Below are 23,859 nucleotides of genomic sequence, written 5' to 3'. Positions count from 1 at the left end.
AGCAGGCACGTTGGTTTCTCCACCGTTCCCCAGCAGAACAGGTTGGAAGGACTTGTTAAAACATTGCAGACAGCCTGGAGCAAGGACCTCAAGCTATGGGGCCCAACCTTCCAAAGCTTATTTTATGAGTCTTTGTGCTCCACCGCATGTTCTGATCTATTTCAGGCTCCCTGTTGTCGCATACCATTGCCCAAAAATCCTTTTGCACTAGTGACCTCCTTTCCTTCATCTGTGCCTTATTGTAGTGCAAAAACATTTTTTTGCATTATTAGATTTTTTTTAGGTTACTGTGCATTGTTTTGGTTATGGACACCAGCATTTTCAGATTCCAGTCACTGGGACCTACAGTATCTCCAGGTTGCCAGAAGGCACATCGCTTTATGTGATTACTTTATATTCTAGCATGAGCTTTTCTTCCAAGATTAGGATAAATACTAAAAAAAAAAAATTTTTATGCCTCTTTTTCAGCATTCTGATTCTGAACTTCTAGCTTTTATTCACACTTCCTGCTTAGCATTTTGGTTTTGATGATGGATCTAAAGGCTTTTTTTGGTTACTAATTTTTGTAGTTTCATTTTGCATTTCATCTCCTGGTCTATTTTAAAATTCCCATTGCTCGGTTCTCTGGCAGTATACAGGCACAGAGCAGAAGGAATACAACAGCTAGCAGAGATGAAGAGGGATGATGGATATGGCATTAGACTGAAGAAGGCAAGGAATCTAACCATGATTTTTTTAAAAATCGTCAAAGATCTAACATCTAATGAAATTGTAATGGAGTAAATGGTCTAATGTTGTTAGTAGTGTAGTGACCAGAAAAAGTTCAGGGCTGTTGTTTTAATGTCTCTAATGTTCAGGGTGCCTTTGACACGTGGTGAGTTATCTTGGTTGTTATGCACAGTAAAAGCGCAGATTTTTTGTCGTTGTTTGCTCCTAGGCTTTGTGTATGGATGCACACTAAAAGCACTCCGTACTCTGAGCTACAGCAGTGACCTGTTAAGCAGCATCTTTTTCATTAAATTCAATGCAAATGTATTGCTGAATAATTCTGAATAACGTTTAGTTAATTATTAAAGCCTTCCTGATGGATATCTTTGTCGTGGACCAGTTTTTTATCCACAACAGTAAGTTTGTTGGTTTTGCTAAGCAAATGTGAACATCATGAGTATTGGCAACTCAGTGGCAAGTGCTAGAGACTTTGAACTCAAGCTATAGTGATCAAGTTACGTCACATCAGGCTTGAGCTGGCATTCTAAGTATAAGTAGAGAGAGCATTCACTCAGTATGTGTAACTTGTGGAGAAAAAACAACAGAGGACAAGAGAACTGTGGTATTTCACACCAGCCAAGCAAAAGCTGTATGTGGGGTGACAACAAAATCAACAATTTGTAATGTCAACACTCTGCGATTTTTCAGGTAAGGAGGGCAGACGTTTCAAAGTAAGGTAGCCATTTAAGGTAAGGAAGACAGCATTTGAGGTGTCAGGGTCTCACGAGAGGGGCGCTGTGTTAATGTTGATTAGCACATGCAAGTGAGAATTTCACTGGACTCTGTACTCGTGACAGTAATAACCCAGTAAACCAATAAGAAGAGTGTAATAAAATACAGAACTTCATTTTATCTAATAGTATGCACAGATTAGCTTACCTGATACAGTATTGGTGGTGTTTGGTACTGAATCTCTGTAGATCAATATTGTTACATTATATTTACCAATCCAACTATTGAGGCCAATATACAGTATATGATTATTTAAAATATATGTATGTTTGTATTCAGGTGCAACTAGGAAAACAAACCCCTTAAAAAAATAAAAAAACAAAGTAAACATTCAAAGACACAGAATATATACAAATATGCCTTAAATCCCACTAAGTGTATATCTCATGCTACTCTACTTGTGTAAATGCAAAATAAAAGGAAAAAACGGGTCAGCAAATTAAAGAATGAAATCAATTAAAGATAACAAAGACAGACTGATTGAGAAACTGGTTGGAATAAAAACCTGCAGCTACTGGGGGCTCTGAGGGCTGAACATTGAGAATCAGTGCTCTAAATCACCCCAGTCTGAAATCACTCACAGTTTAACACTGGGGTTAAACTTTTTCCATTCCACTCAAGGCAGCTTAGCCACCATATCACACCTTTGTCATCGGGAATGTGTGGTTTTTAGTGAGTTTCATCACATCACTGATCATCCTCCCACTCCCTACTAAACTTGTCACCTCAGCCAGTACCCCTTATTTGGGCTTCCCCTTATTCACAGCTAACCTACAATGTGGGCCTATCATCCAAGGTGTATTTATTCATTTACTTGTTTTTTGAAACCTGTTTTTAAGTAATGGGTTATCGGTAGCTTTTTTAATTAGAAACACACCTGATGAAGACTATACAGCTGAAATGGCATGTCTCCAAATAACAAACCAGGCATGTGAAGCAGAGGAAGAACCAAAAAGGTAATACAGTATTGTACCAGAAACTGACTGCAGCACCCTGAGACTGCAGAATTCATAGCCATATGCTATAGAGTAGTGCCACTTGCCAAAGTAAGGAATACATACACTTCTCTGAAGAGCCTTCCCATCCTCCCTTCCTCCTTCTTAAGTAGAACTGCATGCCGCGGCTTGTTGTTCTGTTCTCCGCAGGCCCACCGTGTGGTCTGAGTGAAACCAGAGCAGACCGCTGTGGAGAACGGAACACCAGGACGCAACCCATATTTGGGTTATGTAATGTCAGGGCAATTACCATGACTTCTATTAGACTAGGGGGGTGCAGGGGACTGAGGGAGGAGGGGGGCTTGCTCATGGGAGGTGGTAGCCAAACATAACAGACTACCACTTCTATCTCAAGTTGCAAATTCCTCTACACGCAAACTGAAAACAGAACGTGTTTGTGTGATTTTCAGATGGCATTTCAGTTAGATGGGGAACGTGTGGCTCAGAAATACATATTTGACGCATATTTTCCAGAAATGAAGGACTGCTTTGAACCTAGTGGCAATAACATTAGCAGTGTGAAATAAATAAATGTAAACCGTGAGGCAAAGAGTAGTGGAGTCCCCAGACCAATAAAGTCCCCAGCTTTGGACACTGGCTCACTTACATGGTGTGACAAATGGATTCAGTGACCAACTCTTGGTTATCATGATTCTGTGTATCCAATCACATTTTTATCTCTGCCTCTTCCTTGAACCACTACTGTTGTGCAGCTCCATGGACTTGAGTTCTGCTCCGGTCAGTATGGAACATTTTACTCATGTCTTTGCAGACTTTAATTTTAGAATTAAAATTAGAAGTATGACGCTATTTTTTTCTCCGACCATGCCCCTTTGATCATGAAGCTTAAATCATAATGCCCCACATATTCATCTTGCAGCTGGTATCTTAACCCACTTTTATCAGCAGACACAACTATATAGAATTTATATCCAAGCCAATCATTTTTTTTAGAGACAAATACAACCTTAGAGGTCTCTGCAGGAGCACTCTGGGAAACTCTGAAAGCTTTCTTAAGAGAACAGATTATCTCATATTTTTCCCACAAAAATAAATTGGAAACCAAGAAGGCATCAGAGCTAATTATGCTAAATATGCCAGGTATCCAAATGAGGCACTTGATAGGAAAAGACAGGCTTTGCATTCAGAACTCAGCCTCTTGACAACAAAAGAAACAGAACAACTCATTTTTAAATTACGACATCGTTACTATGAACATGGAGAGAAGGATAATAAGATCTTAGTTCAACAAATCCACAAGTTTGCAATGCAATAGCAGTAATCATCAACACAGACGGAGATAGAATCATTGGCCATAAAAATATAATACACACACATTTAGAGACTACTATAAGTCCTTATATTCTACTCAGTTTAAAGGAGACAAAACACAGCCTAATGTGTTTTTGGATGCATTACAGATACCACAACAGTGCAGAGGAAATGGATAAACCTCTGGCACTCTCAGAATTTCTAGACACTATAAACGCACTTCAGAGTGGGAAAGCAGAAGGCCTTGATGGCTACCCTGCCGAATTTTACTGAAACAATTCAATTAAGTTTGCTCCCCTTTTATTAGCCACATTTACAGAAGCTAGAGACAATAAAATTCTGCCTCAAACTTTTCACCAAGCATTCATTTCCATCTTTCCTAAGAAAAATAAGGACTTATTACATACAGACCAATCTCACTTTGAAATAATAATGTTAAGATTCTCTCCAAAGTCCTAGCTAGAAGGACTGAGAAAGTGCTCCCTTTGGTGATATCACAAGACCAAACTGGATTTATTAAAGGCAGACACTTAGCTTCCAATCTTCGACGCCTGTTTAATGTAATATATTCACTCACAAAGTCTAATACCCTGGAGATATTATTATCGTTTGATGTAGAAAAAGCATTTGATGTGGTTGAATGGGACTACCTTTTTACTGCATTGGAGAAATTTGGGTTTGGCCTGAACATATGTGCATGGATCAAACTACTGTATACCAGTCCAGAAGCTTCAGTTTGTATTAACAGCATTATTTCAGACTACTTCAAACTAGAACGTGATACTAGACAAAGATGCCCCGTCACCTCTGCTATTTGCAATCTCCATTGAGCCACTGGCAGTTCACTGTTGAAATGCTTATGAGATAAAAGGGGATTATCAGAGAAGGACTTGAACAGAAAAATTCTCTATATGCAGATGATAAGGTACTGTATAATGTATATCAGCTCCACAATAAACTTTGCCTGCATCCTAATAGCACTAGCAGAATTTCAAAAGATTTCTGGACTCAAAATTTATTTGAATAAAAGTGTGCTCTTTCCAGTGAATTCTCAAGCACACAATATTAGATTGGACACCTTCCCTTTTATCATTGCAGATCAGTTTAAATACCTAGGGTTAAACATCACAAGTAAACATAAAGCTCTTTATCAACAAGTTTTTGCTGTCTGCATGGAAAAACTTAAGCAAGACTTGCATAGATGGTCTACCCTTCATCTCACTTTAGCAGGAAGAATTAACGTTGTCAAGATGAATATCCTTCCTAAGCTTTTTTTTTATTCCAAAGCATTCCCATATACATTAAGAAATCATTTTTTAAGAAGTTAGATTCAGTCATAACCTCATTTATTTGGAATTCAAAACATCCACGTATCCAAAGATAGACCCTACAAAGACCTAAGGCAGTTGGTGGCATGGCTCTACCTAACATTCAATTTTATTACTGGGCAGCAAATGTACAAAATATGAATACCTGGACATTGACACAAATAGATGAAGATACACAGGCTTGGTCCACAAAAAAAATAAAATCCTGCAGTACTTCTTATATTCCTCACTTTGTATCCCAGTAAATTCGTTATCGCCTATATACTAACAACCCAGTTGTGCTTCATTCACTCAGAATATAGAAGCAATGTAGGAAGTATTTTAAGATAGAGAAGCTATTATCTGTTGCATCTCTGCACGATAACCACCTTTTTCCACCTTCTCAAACATACATGGTCTTTAATGTTTAAAAAATGTATGGGTTTAAATCAGTTAGATATTTATATATAGATAATGTCTTTGCATCTTACAAACAATTACACTCCAAATGTAACTTTCCATCAACACATTTCTTTCACTACCTCGAAATTAGAAACTTTGTTTAACAAAACCTGCTCAACTTTCTTCACCTCCCGCCTACTTCTACTCTAAAAAATATTGATCAGTCTTGAGGACTCAGACAGCATTTCTATAATATATAAAAACATTTTAAAATTTCAGACAATGAGTGAAAGGCAGCCACGCACAGAATTCACTCAAGCTCCATATGCACAAAGCACACAATTATTCAACTTAAAATCTTTTATCGAGCACATCCATCTTGTTTAAAATTGTCCAAAATATTTCCAGGGCAAGATACAACTTGCGAACGTTGCAGTTGAGCTCCAGCCTCATTGGGCCACATTTTGTGGGCATGCACCAAATGAACATCTTTCTGGACAAAAATCTTTAAATGCCTATCAGACATCCTTGGTGTCACAATTCCTCCTAACCCATTAACAGCTGTGTTTGGTGGACTCCCAGATGGGCTTAAAGTGGAGAAGGACAAACAAACTGTAATTGTCTTTACTTCACTACTAGCATGTAGACTTATCTAACCCACCTCTGTTAAGTCAGTGGATAACTGAATTATATATTATCTGTAATTGATAAAAATCAAATTTTCACTTAGAGGATCTGTGCAAATGTTTTTTGAAACCTGGACAAAGGTTCTAATCAATAACTTTTAGAATAAGCATTTAAACTGAGGAAATTGATTTTCTCTCCTTTTTTTTCTTCCTACTCTTAAAGTTTTACTCTGTCTCTTTCCCATAGGTGGGGATTGATTTGAACTTAGTTTTATCAATTGTGACTTGCTTGTATGGAATGTTACATGCTTTTAATACAATAATTTTAGAATTCTGAATTTCCACTTAGAAAGACAACTCAACTACTTAAAAGTTGTCACATTTGATTATTATGAAACTTTGAAATACAGTGGATTTAATTTGGCCCTTTTCACAACAGAAGAAGACAGTAATATTAAAGTGTAAACAAATCTCTGCAAAAGTGGTCTAAATTAATTACAAATATAAGACACAAAATAATTGATCACCTAAGTATTCACCCTCTTCAAGTCAGTTCTTAGTAGATCAGCCATGACAGCCTTGAGTGAGTGTGTACAGGTCTGTCTGTCACTCTCAGGTTTACACACATGCTCTCTTCCACTTTTCTTCATTCTTCTTTGCTAAACTGCTCAAGTTCTATCACGTGTCATGAAGAACGTGAGTGAACAGTCTTTGTCAAGTTCAGCCACAAGTTCTCAGTTGGGTGGAGATATGGAGTCTGAATCTGCCCTTCCAGGACACTAACATTGTTGTTTTTAAATCATTACTGAGTAACTTTGGTTTGATGATTGTGGTTATTGTCTTGTTGGAAAACAAATATTGAAAAGTGCAGGTTTCTTGCAGACTCCATAAGGTTTTCCTCTAGGATTTCACTGGGTTTTGCTGTATTTATTTTATCTTCACAAGCCTTCCAGGGCCGTATGCAGAGAAGCATTCCTAAAGCCTGATGCTACCACCACCCTGCTTCACAGTGAGGATACCGCTACTGGAGAAGTAACGAAAAACCCAAATTACTTGTAATCAATTTAGATGACATTGAAGAGATCTGTATTTTAGTTTGACATTAACAAGTCTTCTTCTGTTGGCCATCATCAAAGAAGACAAATGAAATTCAATGGGATTTAATGAAGAATAGCAATAAAATGTGAAAACTTCCAAGTTTATAAATAGTTTTATAGACAGTGCATCTTTATTGGACAACAGCGTCTGGGGTCTCTGGTTACTGAAAAACTCCAGTTTTTGTTAGTGACTATTTTGTTTTCTGACTCCTTCCAGCATTTTTGTTTTTCTCTCATTTATCTTGTAATAACCAAAGTACCCAGCGTCGCCAGTATAAATAAGCAAGAGAAAGCTGTCTTTTGGAAATGCAACATGGGTAAACACAACCAATGAGACACAATCTGTAATCCTGAGAGGCAAATTGTTATCCAAACTGATTGAAAAGAAAAAGAAAAAGCTGGATGTACTTGTGGTCTCAGATGACTCTGCTTTGGCCGCTACAAAACTTTGTCAGAGCCAATGATTGAACCCTCACCTCAACCCCCTGAGCACTTCAGCTGCCTGGTGGGTCGGTGTTGTTTTTTGAGTTGCCCTCCTCCCATTATAGCCCCTCTTACAAATGCAACACATAGCCTAAACTATATGTTGGACCAACAGCAAGGCAAATGCTAATTTTTTGAAAATCATTTTTGTGTGTGATTAGCGAACAAACAAACAGACATTTAAATTGACTTATTAATTTATTTATATAGATTAGTGAAACATGGGGACCTTTTGTCCTCAAAGAAATGGGAATTGAAAGGGCTGACGCTCACTAATATAAGGATATTCTTGATTGTGAATTCTGAATGCACAGGCGCCATGTCATGCAGGAGCAGTGACAGAGGATCATATGGACACATAAGATAAGGAACTGCTGATACTGTGTATGTGTTGTGTGGTCCTCAAATTAAAGGGAATGGAAAACGTGGTAAGAGGTGTTGTAATGTAGAAGCCAAAAATAAAAGAAATATTTTATGAACAAAACAAAAGAGCATTGAAAATGAAAGGCAAACCTGTGCAGGAATGTGATAAAACATTCAACCAAAAAGCTTGAAGTACTGTGCCTTATAATCTATTATCACATGGTTTCTTCTTCATCAATTTGCATTGGCATTAGGGCTGTTGAATGGAATAGATAGATAGATAGACAGACAGACAGACAGACAGACAGACGGACAGATAGATAGATAGATAGATAGATAGATAGATAGATAGATAGATAGATAGATAGATAGATAGATAGATAGATAGATAGATAGATAGATAGACCTTTATTTGTACCAAGGGCAAATATGGATTTTTAGAGGAGCTTAATAAATTAATTCTATGGTCTGAGGAATAACTAAGGAATAAGAGTCTGCTCTGCCCTTTTAGTTCCTCTGTGTTATGAGACCAGTCCAGCCTGTCACTAATGTGAATCCCTAAGTACTTGTAGGAGTGGATCACCTCTACATCTACTCCTTGAATAGTGACCGGACATGGGGTCTCTTTGGTGTAATGAAAGTCCATAAGCAGTTCCTTGGTTTTGCTGATGTTAAGATGCAGACAATTGCTCCCAGAAACAAGGTTCTCCCCCTGCCTTCTCTCCTCTGTCTCATCCCCCTTAATGATAAACCCCATAAGTGTAGAATCATCTGAGAACTTCTGCAAGTGACATGACCTGGTGTTATATTTATAGTCGGAGGTGTACAGAGTGAAGTTCCTTGTGGTGCTCCAGTGCTGCTCACACAGTCCACGAGTCTCACAAACTGGGTTTGCCTGACAGATAGTCCATTATCAGAACACCATAGGCTCTTCCACCGGCATATCTATGAGTTGACCCTTTAACAGGGATGGCTGATGATATTGAAGGCACTGGAGAAATTGAAAAACATCATCCACACAGTGCTGCCTGCTTTGTCCAGGTGAGAATTACTGGAGCCTCCTAAATAGACAAGGATATATTTATGGATTTTTAGACCACAGAAGTGTTTGTTTAAGTGTTTCGTCTGAATGGGTATGTACGCTGTCTGTGTGTGGTGTTTGCTTTTCTTCACCCTCAACTCATTTGATTCTGTCCATTATGCACCATGTCCTGGGGGATTTTCAATAGAGACTCCTGTGGATACATAACATATGAAACTCTTTTATACCAGCTGTGCCATGCGTGTGTGTTTGTGGCCACGCATTTCCTGTCAGGTAATGCTCACTGCCACATCTTCAGTGGCCATGAGAAGGACCTGAAGCCCAATTTGGGGGCTGCCATGAGCAGGACTTTCAATTCATAGGCCATGTTGCGGGTATCATGGTATATATGACATGGTATATATATGGTATAAGCTTCAAAGGTGAGTTTTTCCATGACAGGCCGACAACTCTTAGCATTTTATATAAAGTAGATTTGAATCCATTTTCATATTTTGTTTGAAATGTAATGTGCCTTGCATCAATAACCCATGTGAAAGATACTTTATAAAAGCATTGACTAATTTACATGTTAAATTCCAAAAGACTGTGTGCAAACAGAAATTTGTTTCCAGCTTTCAAAGAGCCAATCAGATACCTGAATAGTGTCAATGTTCAGGGAGGCTTGATACATGGTCATAACTCAACATTTTTACCCTAAATCCAATCAAGTGTCAAGATAGGTCAAAAGCACTGGATAAAGGGCTGGAAAGAACTGCTCACAGGGTGGGCAGGACCCACTTGCGTACACTCACACTGGGGCCAATCAGAAACCGCCTGATAACCTAAACAGTGTGTTCATGGGGATCTGAGGGGAAAAAAGAGAACACTGGGAGGAAAAAAGCACACACACCCAGAAAGTAGACATCTATAATGCTTAATCTGTGACATATACCAGACCAGTGCTCCTTTAAGTGCTGTGAGAATTAACTCATAAATGATCTCTCAAGAAATTTGTGTTTCTGGATACTCACTAGGCTTGCTCGTGATTTCCAGGGCACGTCATATAAGGAACATAAGCAGCTATAGACTGAATCTGCCGCATGAATTCATCTCCAATTCTCGCATTGTCCTGAATGGTGAAGACAAAAAAAAGATACAAAGATTGAACATTGAACAGTCTTAAAGAGCTCACATGAAAAAGAACAACAGTAGCAAATGTACAGTAAATGCTTATGTACAGTTTGCAGTCACACTGGTGAGCAGAGTCTGTCACCTCCGGGGTCTGGTGTAAAAATGGCACAAGGGAAGGAGATGGAGGTTGGCGCAGTGGCTCCCACCCTAGCCGGTAGACCTTGAACAAATGAAGGATGTATAACGTCATCAAAACACTGCATCCAACCTGAAAGGGCACAGCACCAGGACCAAGTTGTCACTTAGACCAGCTCTGGCAATATCCATGCTCATGTCTGTAATTCCTATGTTCCTATCTTGCTATAAATGCGAACAACCAACTTCATTAAATGGGGTGCCCCAACCGTTCTTCCAGCTTCTTTATTTTTGGCCATACAGCATCTTTACAATATGATCGGTTTTCATTGGCAGTGCACAGTCTGTTTGCATTCCATGACTCATACAGGAGTTCAGTATAATTAAGTAAAATGCAGGCTGGATTCCTTGGAGATCTCATGTGGAAAAAATGTGGTGTACTTTGAATTGGTCGCCATCTGTTACATTGGCTTTCCTAAGTTCACTCATTTTTTTTTTATATTTTACATCAATTCTGTCATAAAGATGTGCAAATCAGAAACCATGGGTGACACTGGAGGTACGTGCACTGTTAAAAGCCTGTAATGCTGCCTTTAGATCAGATGACAAGGTAGACCACAGGACATCCAGGGCAAACCTATCTTGGGGCATCACAGCAGCCAAGTAACGGCATGGCAAGAAATGCATAACCACATAGTCACAACCATCATACCCATGCCAAAGAAGTCCTCTGTCTCTTGCCTTAATTCCTATCACCCTATAGCACTCCCACTTGTCATCATGAAGAGACTAGTGATGGGCCACCTGAAAGCCAGACTTCCCACATCCCATGACTCCCTCCAGTTTGCCTATCGCTTGAACAGTTCCACTGACAATGCCATATCATCCACTCTTCTTCTGGCTCTGTCTTATCTGAACAAAAGAGACACATTGTAGACTTTAAGGTCAACATGCAGCACCATCATCCCTTAGAAGATCATAGGGAAGACTAGAGGGCTTCAACCCCTGCTCGCTTCACTCGCCAACTTCCCAGCCTGTGTCTCTGCCACTCACGTATGTGGATTTCACTTTTACCAACAAACAAATCTTTTAATTTTCACACATACGCCTCTTCATTGGAAAGAAACACTACTTTTCCCTGATGGCAACGCAAATTAGATGATCTACAAGTCTCCGACTTAAATTTTAAAGCCAAACAATATCTACATACTTCTGTCATATCAACTATGTCCATATTTTTCACTGTTCTGTTATTTCACCAAGTAATAATTTCTGTTTGTTAGCACAAATGCAATCTTTACTATCAGTTTTTTGAGACTTTTAGTACTTTCATAATCTCTAACCTGCTCTGCATGTGTATTGTGCCAACATTTTTGAACCTCTTTATGACATTCTACTTTGTCTTCTGCTCTTTCTCATTTATTTCCGACCCTGCTTGGAGCTGAGAGTGCCGGAACTGTATCGACAATTGCTTTCACACGAATAAGAAGTGATTGGACCGTGGGCGTGGTTGTAAATGTTTGAGAGAGATAATTTCAGGTCTCGCAAGAGATAATTTCTCGTCTCGTGGGACTTGAATTTATCTCAGAGAAAGTGTCGTCCCAATATTTCCTTTTATAATAGAGAGATGAGTCTGCTAGGCTGCAACACTTTCCGATACAAAGGGATTCAGTATTTCCTGACACAGAAACCTCTGACAGTCCCAATCAATTTAATAATCATCTTCTGTATGTATGTACATGTATAATCAGACCACTTCTGCTCAGTCTGCTGATTCAAAATTGTATGGCTGTGTACAGCTCTAACACTATCATTAAGTTCATGTGGATGACACAACGATGGCATAGCAATGGAGATGAATCAGCTTACAGAAAGAAGATATGATGACTGGTGGACTGTTGACTTCAGGAAAGCCCATGCTGTCCACATCCCACTGCACACTGAGAGCTCTACAGTGGACTTGGTCAAGAGCACCACATTCCTTGGTGTGCACCTGCTAGCTGACTTTACTTGGTATATTTATTTTTTATTAACACCACCTCCATAGCCAAGAAGGTGCAGCAGTGTCTACACTTCCTTCGACAGCTGAGAAAAGCAAGCCTACATTGTCCCATTCTCACCATATTTTACAAGGGCACCCTCAACAGTGTTCTGACCAGCTGCATCACCATCTGGTTTGGGAACTGTAATGTTTCTGACCGCAGGGTCCAACAGCGGGGACTGCACACTACAGAAAATATTGTTGGTACCACTCTGCCCTCCATTAAAGACATCCTTGTAAAGTGTTGCATCTGTAAAGCCTACAGACCACTCACACCCAACTCAGGGTCTCTTTGTCCCATTTCCATCTGGCAGAAAGTACTGTAGCATCTAAACCAGCTCTGTCAGGTTCTGCAGCAGCTTATACCTCTTGGTTGTCTGGACTCTGAACTCTGTGCTGCCCCCACCCCCTACCCTCAGATCTGCTTCTAGCTGATTATTTATATGTAGTGCGTTTGTTGCACTTGTTACAACTGTTGTTTTTTTATTATTAAATATTGCTATTATTAAATTATTATGATCTATTTACTTGCCATTTATTTAGTTATTTAGTTAGTCCTCTACCTGTTTTGCACTTGTCCTCTGTTTCTGTATATGTTGCACCGTGGTGGCTGAATGTTATTTTGTACCACTGTATGCTGCAATACAGCATATGGGTGGTATGACAATAAAGCCACTTCACTTGAAACATCAGTACAGGAGGCCCTGTCCTGTGTGTGTGTGTGTGTGTGTGTGTGTGCGTGTACGTGTGTGTGTGTGTTCGACACACGCATGTCTCACAGTAGTCTGTATTACTGTGGCAGTAATCATGGGGAAGACAAGCCCTCAGATGCCTGAGACAGATCATTAGTGTGGTCCCAATTAGCAGCAGTGTTTCTGTAGCTTAGCAGGGTCTTGCAGAGCTATGCAGAGGAAAAAGGATTTCAAATGGCATGGATGTGTGCACAATGCTCCATACCAGCAAATAAATGGCCTGCACAGTACAGATGGGCATTTCAAATACTGAAGCGTTGGCTTAGCCTGATGAATACTCAGATGCTTGACTACTAAACATCTCCTTTATCCACCTCATGTTATGTTTCCTTCATTTCCACCTGCCTGAGCACTTAAAAGGTACAAAGAACTTAGCAATAATGGATGTATTACTGTCCAGTTATATTATTTAGATGATATATCTACTTATAAACTAATATACTATATGTCTGTATGTACAGAATTGTTATGTCATTGTAATGTTCATAAATATGAGTACATCTCTATGATAGTCAGTGTGACTTTCTATGCTGTGGTGTGCTGGTAACGTCACTTCAAGAGAGGCCCACCGATTCAACAAGCTACTTATAAGGGCAACTTCAGTTATGGGCACACACTGGACCCCTTGCAGGTCATAGTGGAGGAGAAAAAGAAGACAAAACAGAGTGTCATTATGAACAATGCTGCACATCCTCTCTCTAACACACTAATGCTGAGGACTTTCAGAGAATAACTTCTTAAGCAGAAGTGAGTCAAGAAACACTCCTGGGGCTCCTTCCTATACTTTGGCATATATTTTTCTAATGTTTTGATTTTTAAAATAAGAAACCCATGATACCACTCATTCATTCATTCATTCTTTTCATTCATTGTCAAACCCATCTGATCTTGTTTGGAAATAGGTGTGTAGGATCTTACGGTTGATCTTTAGCTTACATAAACTGTTCTAAATAAATCAAGATACAATATTACAATCTATATATAATTCTGAAGTGTTCTCTAAATCAGAATTTTGCAAAAATATGAAGGTTTTTTCTTTGTTATTCTCTTCTAATGGTGTCACCCAGTGCCCCCCACTCGAAAGTACCCACATGGTGTCCACACACTGTATTGTTTAACAACAGAATGAGCAACTCTCTGCTAAGGAGCTCTGTTCGTCAAGTTCCTCAGGGTCCTGCGTGGGTCTTAATTGGCCTTGGTTACCGTACTGGGTGACACTAAACCCTAGTGATGCCACTGCACCTAATGCAGGATGTTCTTTCACTGCCTGCTGCCTGTGTTGTCACCTGTCATGCAAGTAAATATGTCATCGTATGGCCTACCCATGACAGTAACTGTAGGCTTGAGGTTGTCATACTCTGATTTACCGAATTTCTCTGGGTTGGGGTTGATTTATGAAGACTCCAGTTTCCCGCTTTTGGTCTAGATTACCAAGCTCATTGTTGCACAAATGTGAGGGGCCAGGAAACAGCTTACTATCTACTAAGAATGTGAACTTCAGAATGTCAGACATACCTCTTCCATGTCGTAGGCAAAATCACCTGTAAAACAGAGAATACTTCATCAGTTTTGGTTTTGAAGCCCTGTAAATGTTAAAACAAAATTTGATTTATCAGCAGAATTTAACTAACAGTTGTCAAGGTTTTTCTGCAGATTCATGATAGAGAACATGGTATTTTAATAAACATCAACACTATGAACAGTTTAATCCAGTGAACAGAATTTTTTGCAGAATTCAGACAGACATTCAAGAATTGATAATGGAATGTAATTTTGTATTTTTATTTAAAATTTTCTTTATAAAATGTATCACACAAATACAGAATAATGGACAGAATGGTAGACACTCATTCAAATGTTTGTGTTTATAAGCTAAACTAATGTTAATGTATTGGCTTTGCTAGACTAGTAGATCTCATTAAATCGTGTGCTTCAATAAGTTTGAAAACGGGAATGACACCCAGAAAGAACAATTGAGAATTTTATATACTGTAGATGGTAAAATTGTATTTTACTCTTCAGTCTACACTGTTTTTAAACATTTCATGTAAGCTACGTATTGATTGTAAGATCCTACGCACTTATTTTGGAACAGGATTAAGTAGGTTTGACAGTGAATGAAAAGAATAAATGAATAACTGAGTGGTATTATGTGTTTCTTATTTTAAAAATTAAGACATTAGAAAAATTGTGATGAGAACATGCCATTCAATCTAATAAGCCCTTCCACCTTATTCACTTCCAAAATAACATCAAGAACTGAAGGACCCCAAAGTCCTGCACTCCACCACACTACTTGGTCATCTCTACCATTTGTTCAAAGTCTGCCCTTAATAAGTTTCCAACAGTGCCCACGTGTTCTTGTTGCAGCATTTATTATAAAGTCCCAACTGAAATCCACTGTACTAATTCCTTTCATAATTTTAAACACTTCAATCACATATCCTCCTAATGTCTGTTTGTTTAAACTGAAGGTTCAACTCCTTCAGTCTCTCCTCATAACTCATTCCAGGATCAGCTTTCTCTGGACTCCCTCTAGTGCAGCTGTGTCTTTTTTGTAATTTGGAGACCATAAGCATACACATCACTTCAGGTGAGGCCTAACTAGCATGTTATATAACTTAAGTGTAACCTCCTTAGACTTGTACTTCACACATTGGGGGCACTATATAACCTAACAGTCTGTTAGCCTTCTTCATTGTTTCTGATAGTGGCCCCTGTGACTGTTAGGTCCTTCTCATAAGGTGTACTTTCAAGTTTCAGACCCTCCATTGTGTATTCAAATCTAACATTGTTTTTTACTTCTGACATGTTGCACTTAACATTTACTGACATTAAATCTCATCTGCCACAAATCTGGCCAAGCCTGTTTGCTGCCAGGTCCCTCTGTAATAATTTAGCTGTTTCTACATCACCTGGCCTTTCACCAAGCTTGGTGTCCTCTGCAAACTTCACCAGCTTATTGATTTTAGTCTTGTCCAGATCATTTATGTAAATTACACTGACCCCTGAGTGACACCATTTTTAACATCAGAACATTTATAAGTTAAGCGTCAGGAATTGTTTTTTTTTAATTTTCAGTTAAAGTTCTTTTTTATGCCTTCCTTGTGTAATTTAAAGTAGGTTTCACATGTCTATCATGTTTATTATGTTCTGTATATAGTATTTCAGTATCATGCAGTTTATATTCAGTGCAATGTCACGTGATCCCCTATGTTCATTGCTCTTGTAGGTGCTTCCCCAAGAGATGGGACCACCTGCCTACCTCCATGTGGAACTGCCCCCTGCCCCTATAAAGGCTTAGGAGACCCACAGGTCAAAAGTTGTTCGTTTCATCTTTTAAGCGTGATGTGGTGACCTTTCTTGTGTCTTCTCATCATTAAAATAATTTGGCTCCAGATAAGTTAAATAAAAAGCTCATAAACTATCGTGTGTACATCATTGAGTATTAGATTAGCAAGAATCAAGTACTTCTTGAATAAAATGAATATATTTATAATTACACCTCAAGAATTAGGAATAACTAGAAGACTGTGAAAAACACCTGTAAAAGTATGTTATCGTCTGCACCAAGTCCCAGTGGACTGCGTGCCTGGCATCTAAAGCTAAGGCTGCTCAGTTTGGCCAGATGATCGTATCCACCAACAGTGTAAATGTGACTAACCCCTTTGTCCCTGCAGTTTCTCAACAGTACAGTGAGTGCAGGTAACGTTGTTGCCATATTTACTAAATGTAGTGTTGTGGTTTGGGGTGCTGGAGGGTAAAATGAATATCACATTTACATACAACACATACAGAGTGGTCTAAAGTATAAAAGTGTAAGTTCATTTTCTGCCTAGCCTCCCCCATGTCTACACGTATTTATATTGGAGTGCATTTGAAAAACAGTTAAAATACTGTTGTGAATACACTTTGTTTAGAATTTTTTGAAAACAATTTTTTTGAGTTGCTTTGATGGGATCCTGAACACATTCATGACATTCGTTTTTTGTTTTGTTTTCATTTTGATATACTTGATATCAGTGGCAGCAAACTTAAAAAAACACTTCATAGCTCAGGAAAAAGTAAAGAAAAAACACATACACAAACTGTAATGTTGCCTACACACAGAGTGCTTCAAGTTGTGTGAAAAGCGGTATATAAATGTAAAGAATTATTATTATTATTATTATTATTAGTAGTAGTAGTAGTAGTAGTAGTAGTAGTAGCATAGTCAGAAATGTATTAGTGGGTGAGCATACATGAAACTTGGTGGGTGAATAAAATTTCACCCAGATAAGACGGTTTATAGGAGTTGACCACCAGCAGCCAAACGAGGGGAATCCTCTAATAAATCCCTGCTCAGTAATGCACATAATGTTGGAAGATGCAGGCACACAAATTCAAAGACTCAGCCATCTGGGTATGGCCTTACAATAATGACAAAAAACAAAACAAAAAAAATGTAACTGGCATGAGAACACCCAGACTATAGACACCAATAATAGCCTACAGTGAACAACACTGTCAAGTGAATATTTTTCTTTCTGTGGAGCTCTTGCTCAGTTAAACGTTCTTAACCTGCATGACCTTAACAAACAGTAGGCCTATTACTAAAGCACACTAAGTGAATAAAACACATAATGTATAAAAAGAAAACACAAAGTCTTTGCATGTTTTGTAATTATACAGGATGGTGTTTGGTACTACAGTACAACATGAATTATTTAAAAATGTACAGTTACTACATCAGATTGACTATAAGTATAATAATGTCAATAGCATGATATACTGGAAATCATTCTCAGAGGATTTCAGAAATTGCATTTATTGTCAAAATTATGATAAAACACAATATTTTGGACATGTCTATAATATACAGTAGCTCAAGGCCACTGTCATCATTATTTTTCTTTAACATTTAACCAGATGCTAAGGCACACAAGTTTGTTCACATTCTCAGATGCCAGAGTAAAGCTCTTTTTGTGCACAATATGACTAAGAAAATAAAAGGCAGCTGCACAATGTAGTATAGAACAAGAGTATCACAGATTGAATTTGAAAAGCTTTCAAAAATAACAGACTACCTGAATCACAATATCCCAAGTCTGTTGTCGGGTTGTATGCAAATAATTTTTGTTGTTTGCACTTATTAATATTTGGTTTCTATTTTATGAAATGAATAACATTACTTAGCACAATATTGAATTGCTTCTGTGATTACTTGTCATAAATATTTTGAATTTTTATAGTTGCAGGAGCTGTAGAATGCCTAGTAAAGGGAGGCCCTATGTTATCAAGGTGACAGTTGTTACATTACAGGTTTAGCTACCATAGCGTTTTCAACTTTTTTAATGCATGGTTTGGAGAAGTGATCACTTACATAAAATAACATTAAAAACTCAGGAAGTTAAAAATCTCAGGAACTGATCACCTTGCAAATAACACACACAAAGACCTGCCCTTTCTGTATTCATAGTTAGCTTACCATTTGTCATAACAAGAGCTAGAAAAAGTCAGTGTGTAAGCTCATCCTCGATCACTTGCCTTCTGCTGAATGCTTAAGTCAGATCAGTCCTGTCCAAGTTCCTTTATCAACTTTTTTTCAAGTGAACAATTTCTGAAGGGGTGTTACATTAAAAAAATAACAAAATTTTCTTTAGTTTCTGATGTTGTCATCAATGTTGTGATCACTCATCTGTAGTTATATAACATTAAAGTTGGGTGTGAACTGTGAGCCATTGATGTCAACTTGACATAGTCCGTCAATGATTGTTGAATCACATTAGATTAAAAAAAACCTCAAACAATACTAATTTGCTGCCAATAAATGTGGGAGTGTTTGGGGTGCAGGGAACTACGTCCCTGGAAACATCTGAAAGCAACCAATTAAAGGGCAGCATCAGGTCACCTGCTTGACAAAAGATCAATGACTTACATGGACTCTCATTTGGCTGTCATCCTTGAATCTGGAGATATAGGAATTCACACAGTTTTTTTTATTCAAACTGAAATTAAATAAATGCAAGTCAGGACCAATTTTTAATGGATGTTGACCTGCGCTGACACCAGGCACGTTGTGCAAATAAACAAATTTATTTCAAATGAGCTAATTAATTTAAGTAGAATTTTTTAAATATATTAGTGCAAAAGGAGAGACAGGAAAAAGCCATAAGAAGTGACCTTCTAACAATTTACGTAACTGATACCCATCAGCTTGACCCTTGTGACCTCAACCCTGGCCGTCTCATCTTAGGGAGTCAGATTCAGGAGGCAGTAGGCAGAATTCACTTGGAAGATGAGAAGGAGAGAAAGACTGTCTACTTTGTGTATTGTTGGGATATTTTGACAGTGTTCATTATTGGTTGGTATTGGAGGAAATAAAACCCTTTATTTTTAAGAAAGGAGTTGTGTTGGGTGCTACTGTGTCTGCAGTTTGGGGCTTAGTGGTGCCTCCTTCTGGTTACAATGGTATTACAACTTTTTTCTATGTTTACTCGTTATGAATGAAGATTTTGTTTTGGTTTGACAAAAGATTGCTTTGCTTTTCTGGTTTTGTCTTGGCTTGTTAACTGACATACGTTTGATCTCCTGGGGCCTCATGTATAAAACTATGTGTGGATCTGATATGTGCACATCAAAAAACAAGGAAAATGTGTTGTGTACGCCAAAAAAAAAAAGATTTATAAAACCTGGCCTATGCACATTTCTACGCAATTTACCCCTCATGAATCGCAATCTCCTTCTAAATATGCGTAAGTGAACATGCTTCAAACACCACCCTGAACCATTCATATATGGAGCATCAACTTCACACATCTGCAGTCGCGAAGCTGCAGAACTTCATTGCCTCCCACCTAATGCATCGGGACTCTGCCACCTGCACTGAAGAGAGTCTGGCTGTGCTCCACAACTGAGGGAGCAAGATCATGTTTGGCATTATAACGCCTCTCCTCTGTGTTCTGGGGTCAGGAAAGGCATTTGCTTCATTTATATTATTGTGTAATGTAGAAAACATAATTGAGAAAATAACTGACATCTTACCAATGTGTAAAATGAAGTCATACATGCCAATCTGGGCATCCTTCTGTAGCCGAGCCAAAGACTGAGGATTTTCATTGCCCAAATCTCCAAAAAGTGCAAACCTGGGGCTCCAGTTGTTGCCTTCCTTAATGGTGTTGAAGAAGAGGATCTCACTCCAGCCCTCCTCACTGCCACAGTGATAAACTGTAAGGAAAAACAATTTATAAAAACAATTTTATATACAGTAGGATAGGACATATTCTTTGACTGTAGTGGTGCCCCTGCTTCTTTTCAACATTGTATATTGCTGAAACACTGGAATCCTGTGTCAATATTTTGAATTTTATAGATTAACTTTGTAGCTTGAGTATTAAAGACATTTCTAAACTACAGTAATCAATGCTCTTTGAGTCCATGGATGCAGATACTGCTTTTTAACACAAAAAAAAATATATATATATATATATATATATATACAGTGGAACCTTTAGATACGATCACCTCTGTATACGAGAAATTCAAGATAAGAGGAAAGTATGAGCGAAAAATTCGGATCTAAATACGAGCTTTGGCTCGCGTAACGAGCCACGAGCCAGGCTGTGGTTATGCGTGACGCGTTTCCTGATCCGCCTCGACTCGGGAGTTCACCCAAGCTGACGCTGCCAGCCCGTCAGCTCACTCAGTGTTCATTGTTTTCCCGCAGCGTGAGGATCTATGTGTTTGTGCGTTTGTGATTCCATTGTTTCGATGTAGCTGTTCGCTGTATAAGCGTATCCAAAAATATCACAGACATGCAGATGGAGAATAGGAGATGATTGCCCTCAAGAGGAGAGAGAGAGAGAGAGAGAGAGAGAGGGGCGCGCGCAAGCGAGCGAGATAAGGAGAGAGAGGTGTGCGCGAGCAAGCGAGAGAGATAAGGAGAGAGAGAGAGACGCATGCGCGAGCGAGCAAGAGAGATAAGGAGAGAGAGAGAGGCGCGCACGAGTGAGCGAGAGATATAAGGAGAGAGAGAGAGACGCGTGCGCAAGTGAGAGAGATAAGGACAGAGAGATGCGCACGAGAGAAGAACCATCAGCTCAGTTATGCTCACATGACGCTCAGCAGACAAAGTGTATCCATACTACTTGTATTGCAAGACATCGCTCGTTTTATCAAGTCAAAATTAATTAAAAAATTTAGCTTGTCTTGCAAAACACTCGTAAACCAAGGTTCCACTTGTATATATTATTAGTTTTATTTGTTAGGAAAATTGACTTTAATGTTGATATTTTTGGGGGTGCAGAACGGATTAACTGGATTTCCATTATTTTCAACTAGCAGAATACCCACGCTTCGCAGCGGAGAAGTAGTGTGTTAAAGAAGTTATGAAAAAGAAAAGCAAACATTTTAAAAATAACGTAAGATGATTGTTAATGTAATTGTGTTGTCATTGATATGAGTGTTGTTGTCATATCTATCTATTTATATTATATATATATATATATATATATATATATATATATATATATATATATATATATATATATATATATATAGCAAAATACCTGCGATTGACAGCGGAGAAGTAAAAAGAAAAGGAAACATTTTAATAATAACGTAACATGATTGACAATGTAATTGTTTTGTCATTGTCATGAGTGTTGCTGGCATATATATATATATATATATATATACACACACAGACACATATATAAACATATATATACATATAAACATATATATAAATACTAGCAAAATACCCGCGCTTCGCAGCGGAGAAGTAGTGTGTTAAAGAAGCAATGAAAAGAAAAGGAAACATTTTGAAAATAACGTAACCTGATTGTCAATGTAATTGTTTTGTCACTGTTGTGAGTGATGAGTGTTGTTGTCATATATATATATATTTACACACACACACATAAACATATATATATATATATATACATATCTATACATATACACATATATACATACATATATATCTACATATATACACACACATATATACACACATATACATACATACACACACATATATACACACAAATACATATATATATATATACATATATACACACACACATATATAAACATATATATACATATACATACATATCTACATATATACACACACAGCTATTTCAGATCAGTGCAATACGCTGTTTGTTAAAACGGTTGACTCCCGCTCTTACGTGCAATAACAAATCAAATCATTCAGTTTTCTTTGCTCATATGTCATTTTAGAGCTTCTTTTTTTGGCCACAGGTTCGTTTCTGTTTGCTGTGAGGTTCTGTGTTGTGGAGATTCTCAGGATGGATTGCAGGTGCTCATCAGTGAGGCGACTCCTGTGTGCTGTTTTGTTAGTCTTTATCACTGAGAAGAGCTTCTCACACAGATATGTGCTACCAAACATGCACAAGGTTCGAGCCGCATGTAGACGGACTTTTTTTGTTCATCAAAGTCACCAAAGCGCCGTGCAAACTCAGTGCGCAGTGCGCTCAGTTTATCAGCAAAGTGCGATTTGGGAACACCGTAGTGACGACTTGGTTTAACAGTACTTGGCAACAGGGAAAGTGGGGCAAGGTGAACTGGTGCATTTGTGTCTCCCATAAAAGCAGCTTCACTTGAAATCACTTTGTGATTGTGCACGGGTTAAAACGTCCGCTGAAGTGTCAGATTCTTATTTAATTATGCTGTTTTCTGTATCTTCTGAATTGCATTCAGGTTACCCTGATGCAAGGCAGCTGAAGCGCTGCATTATGGGATCTGTAGTTTATTGTGTTACCAGCGCTTCATATACCGGGCTTTAATAACAATAATACAGTATATAAAATGATCTCGGGCGGATATAATTACACACGGGCGGATGTGGCCCGCCCTTGAGTTTGACACATATGGACTAAATAGAACTTGAAAAGATATGTTTTTCAAATGTGATCGCGCAATTCAGATAGAGTTGACGCACTACAGCCTGCATGCCTCAATGAGTCATCCTCCCCTCGCTCTTACTTTTTTACCGTTCATCTAATGAATACACTGAGTATGGCTTTACCAAAACAATCATTGATGGCGAATAAAGTATCCATTATTCGAGTATGTAGGCGGGATATATATATATACATATATATATATACCAGCGTATCGCAGCGAGAAGTAGTGTGTTAAAAAGGTAGAAAAAGAAAAGGGAACATTTTAAAAATAACGTAACATGACTGTCAATATACAGTATTTGTTTTGTGAGTGTTACTGAGTGTTGCTGTCATCAAGGATTTGATTATCATTATTTCTTTCAATCAGGTTCGTATTTGTAGGATGTGTTGTGTTCAAGTTACATTCCGTGTTTGTCAATCGTTGTAAAGATGACAGGTTTCATTCATCGATTCGTTTCTTACTGCATCAATAAACAGCTCGTCTTCTTCTTTATCTGAGACCTGACACACTGCATGCACGGGTTTTTACACTGTCTTCCTTTAGCGGGACATTGACTTTTTCCACCGTGTGCTTTGTTTCCGCAGTAGCTGGATTTATGAATATGCTTATCAGGCGCTTCATATTTTTGCTGCCTTTTCAATTGTGTAATTCGGTTTTGTTCAGCGCTCTTTGGAACTGTTGCTTTTTATCTGTGCACTGCGTCAGTTCACGTGAGCCGCTCGGTGTACATGCATCGAAGGTTCCCAGCTGTGCTGGTGCCATCTCGTGCTATGTCCGTGGCTGTATTTAATGTTACCTTAGTCCTGGCACTTAAAACTT

The 23,859-nt window shown here is 38.3% G+C and overlaps 1 protein-coding gene across 6 annotated transcripts in view; it reads right to left on the bottom strand.

Moving 5' to 3' along the window:
* The window catches only part of acp7 (acid phosphatase 7, tartrate resistant (putative)), a 147,702-nt gene that overhangs the window by 71,670 nt on the left and 52,173 nt on the right, over positions 1-23,859 (bottom strand). For all 6 annotated transcript variants that reach the window (XM_039742064.1, XM_039742065.1, XM_039742062.1 and 3 more), the window contains exons 4-6: positions 20,152-20,334; positions 14,644-14,669; positions 10,101-10,198 (exon numbers count right to left, since the gene is read on the bottom strand). In XM_039742064.1, coding sequence (XP_039597998.1) covers positions 10,101-10,198; positions 14,644-14,669; positions 20,152-20,334 — 307 coding nt within the window. The remainder of the gene's footprint in view (positions 1-10,100; positions 10,199-14,643; positions 14,670-20,151; positions 20,335-23,859) is intronic.

This window comes from Polypterus senegalus, chromosome 18 (assembly GCF_016835505.1).
Source record: "Polypterus senegalus isolate Bchr_013 chromosome 18, ASM1683550v1, whole genome shotgun sequence".
NCBI classification, from domain to species: Eukaryota; Metazoa; Chordata; class Cladistia; order Polypteriformes; family Polypteridae; genus Polypterus; species Polypterus senegalus.
This window is presented reverse-complemented; position numbering and strand designations above follow the sequence as displayed.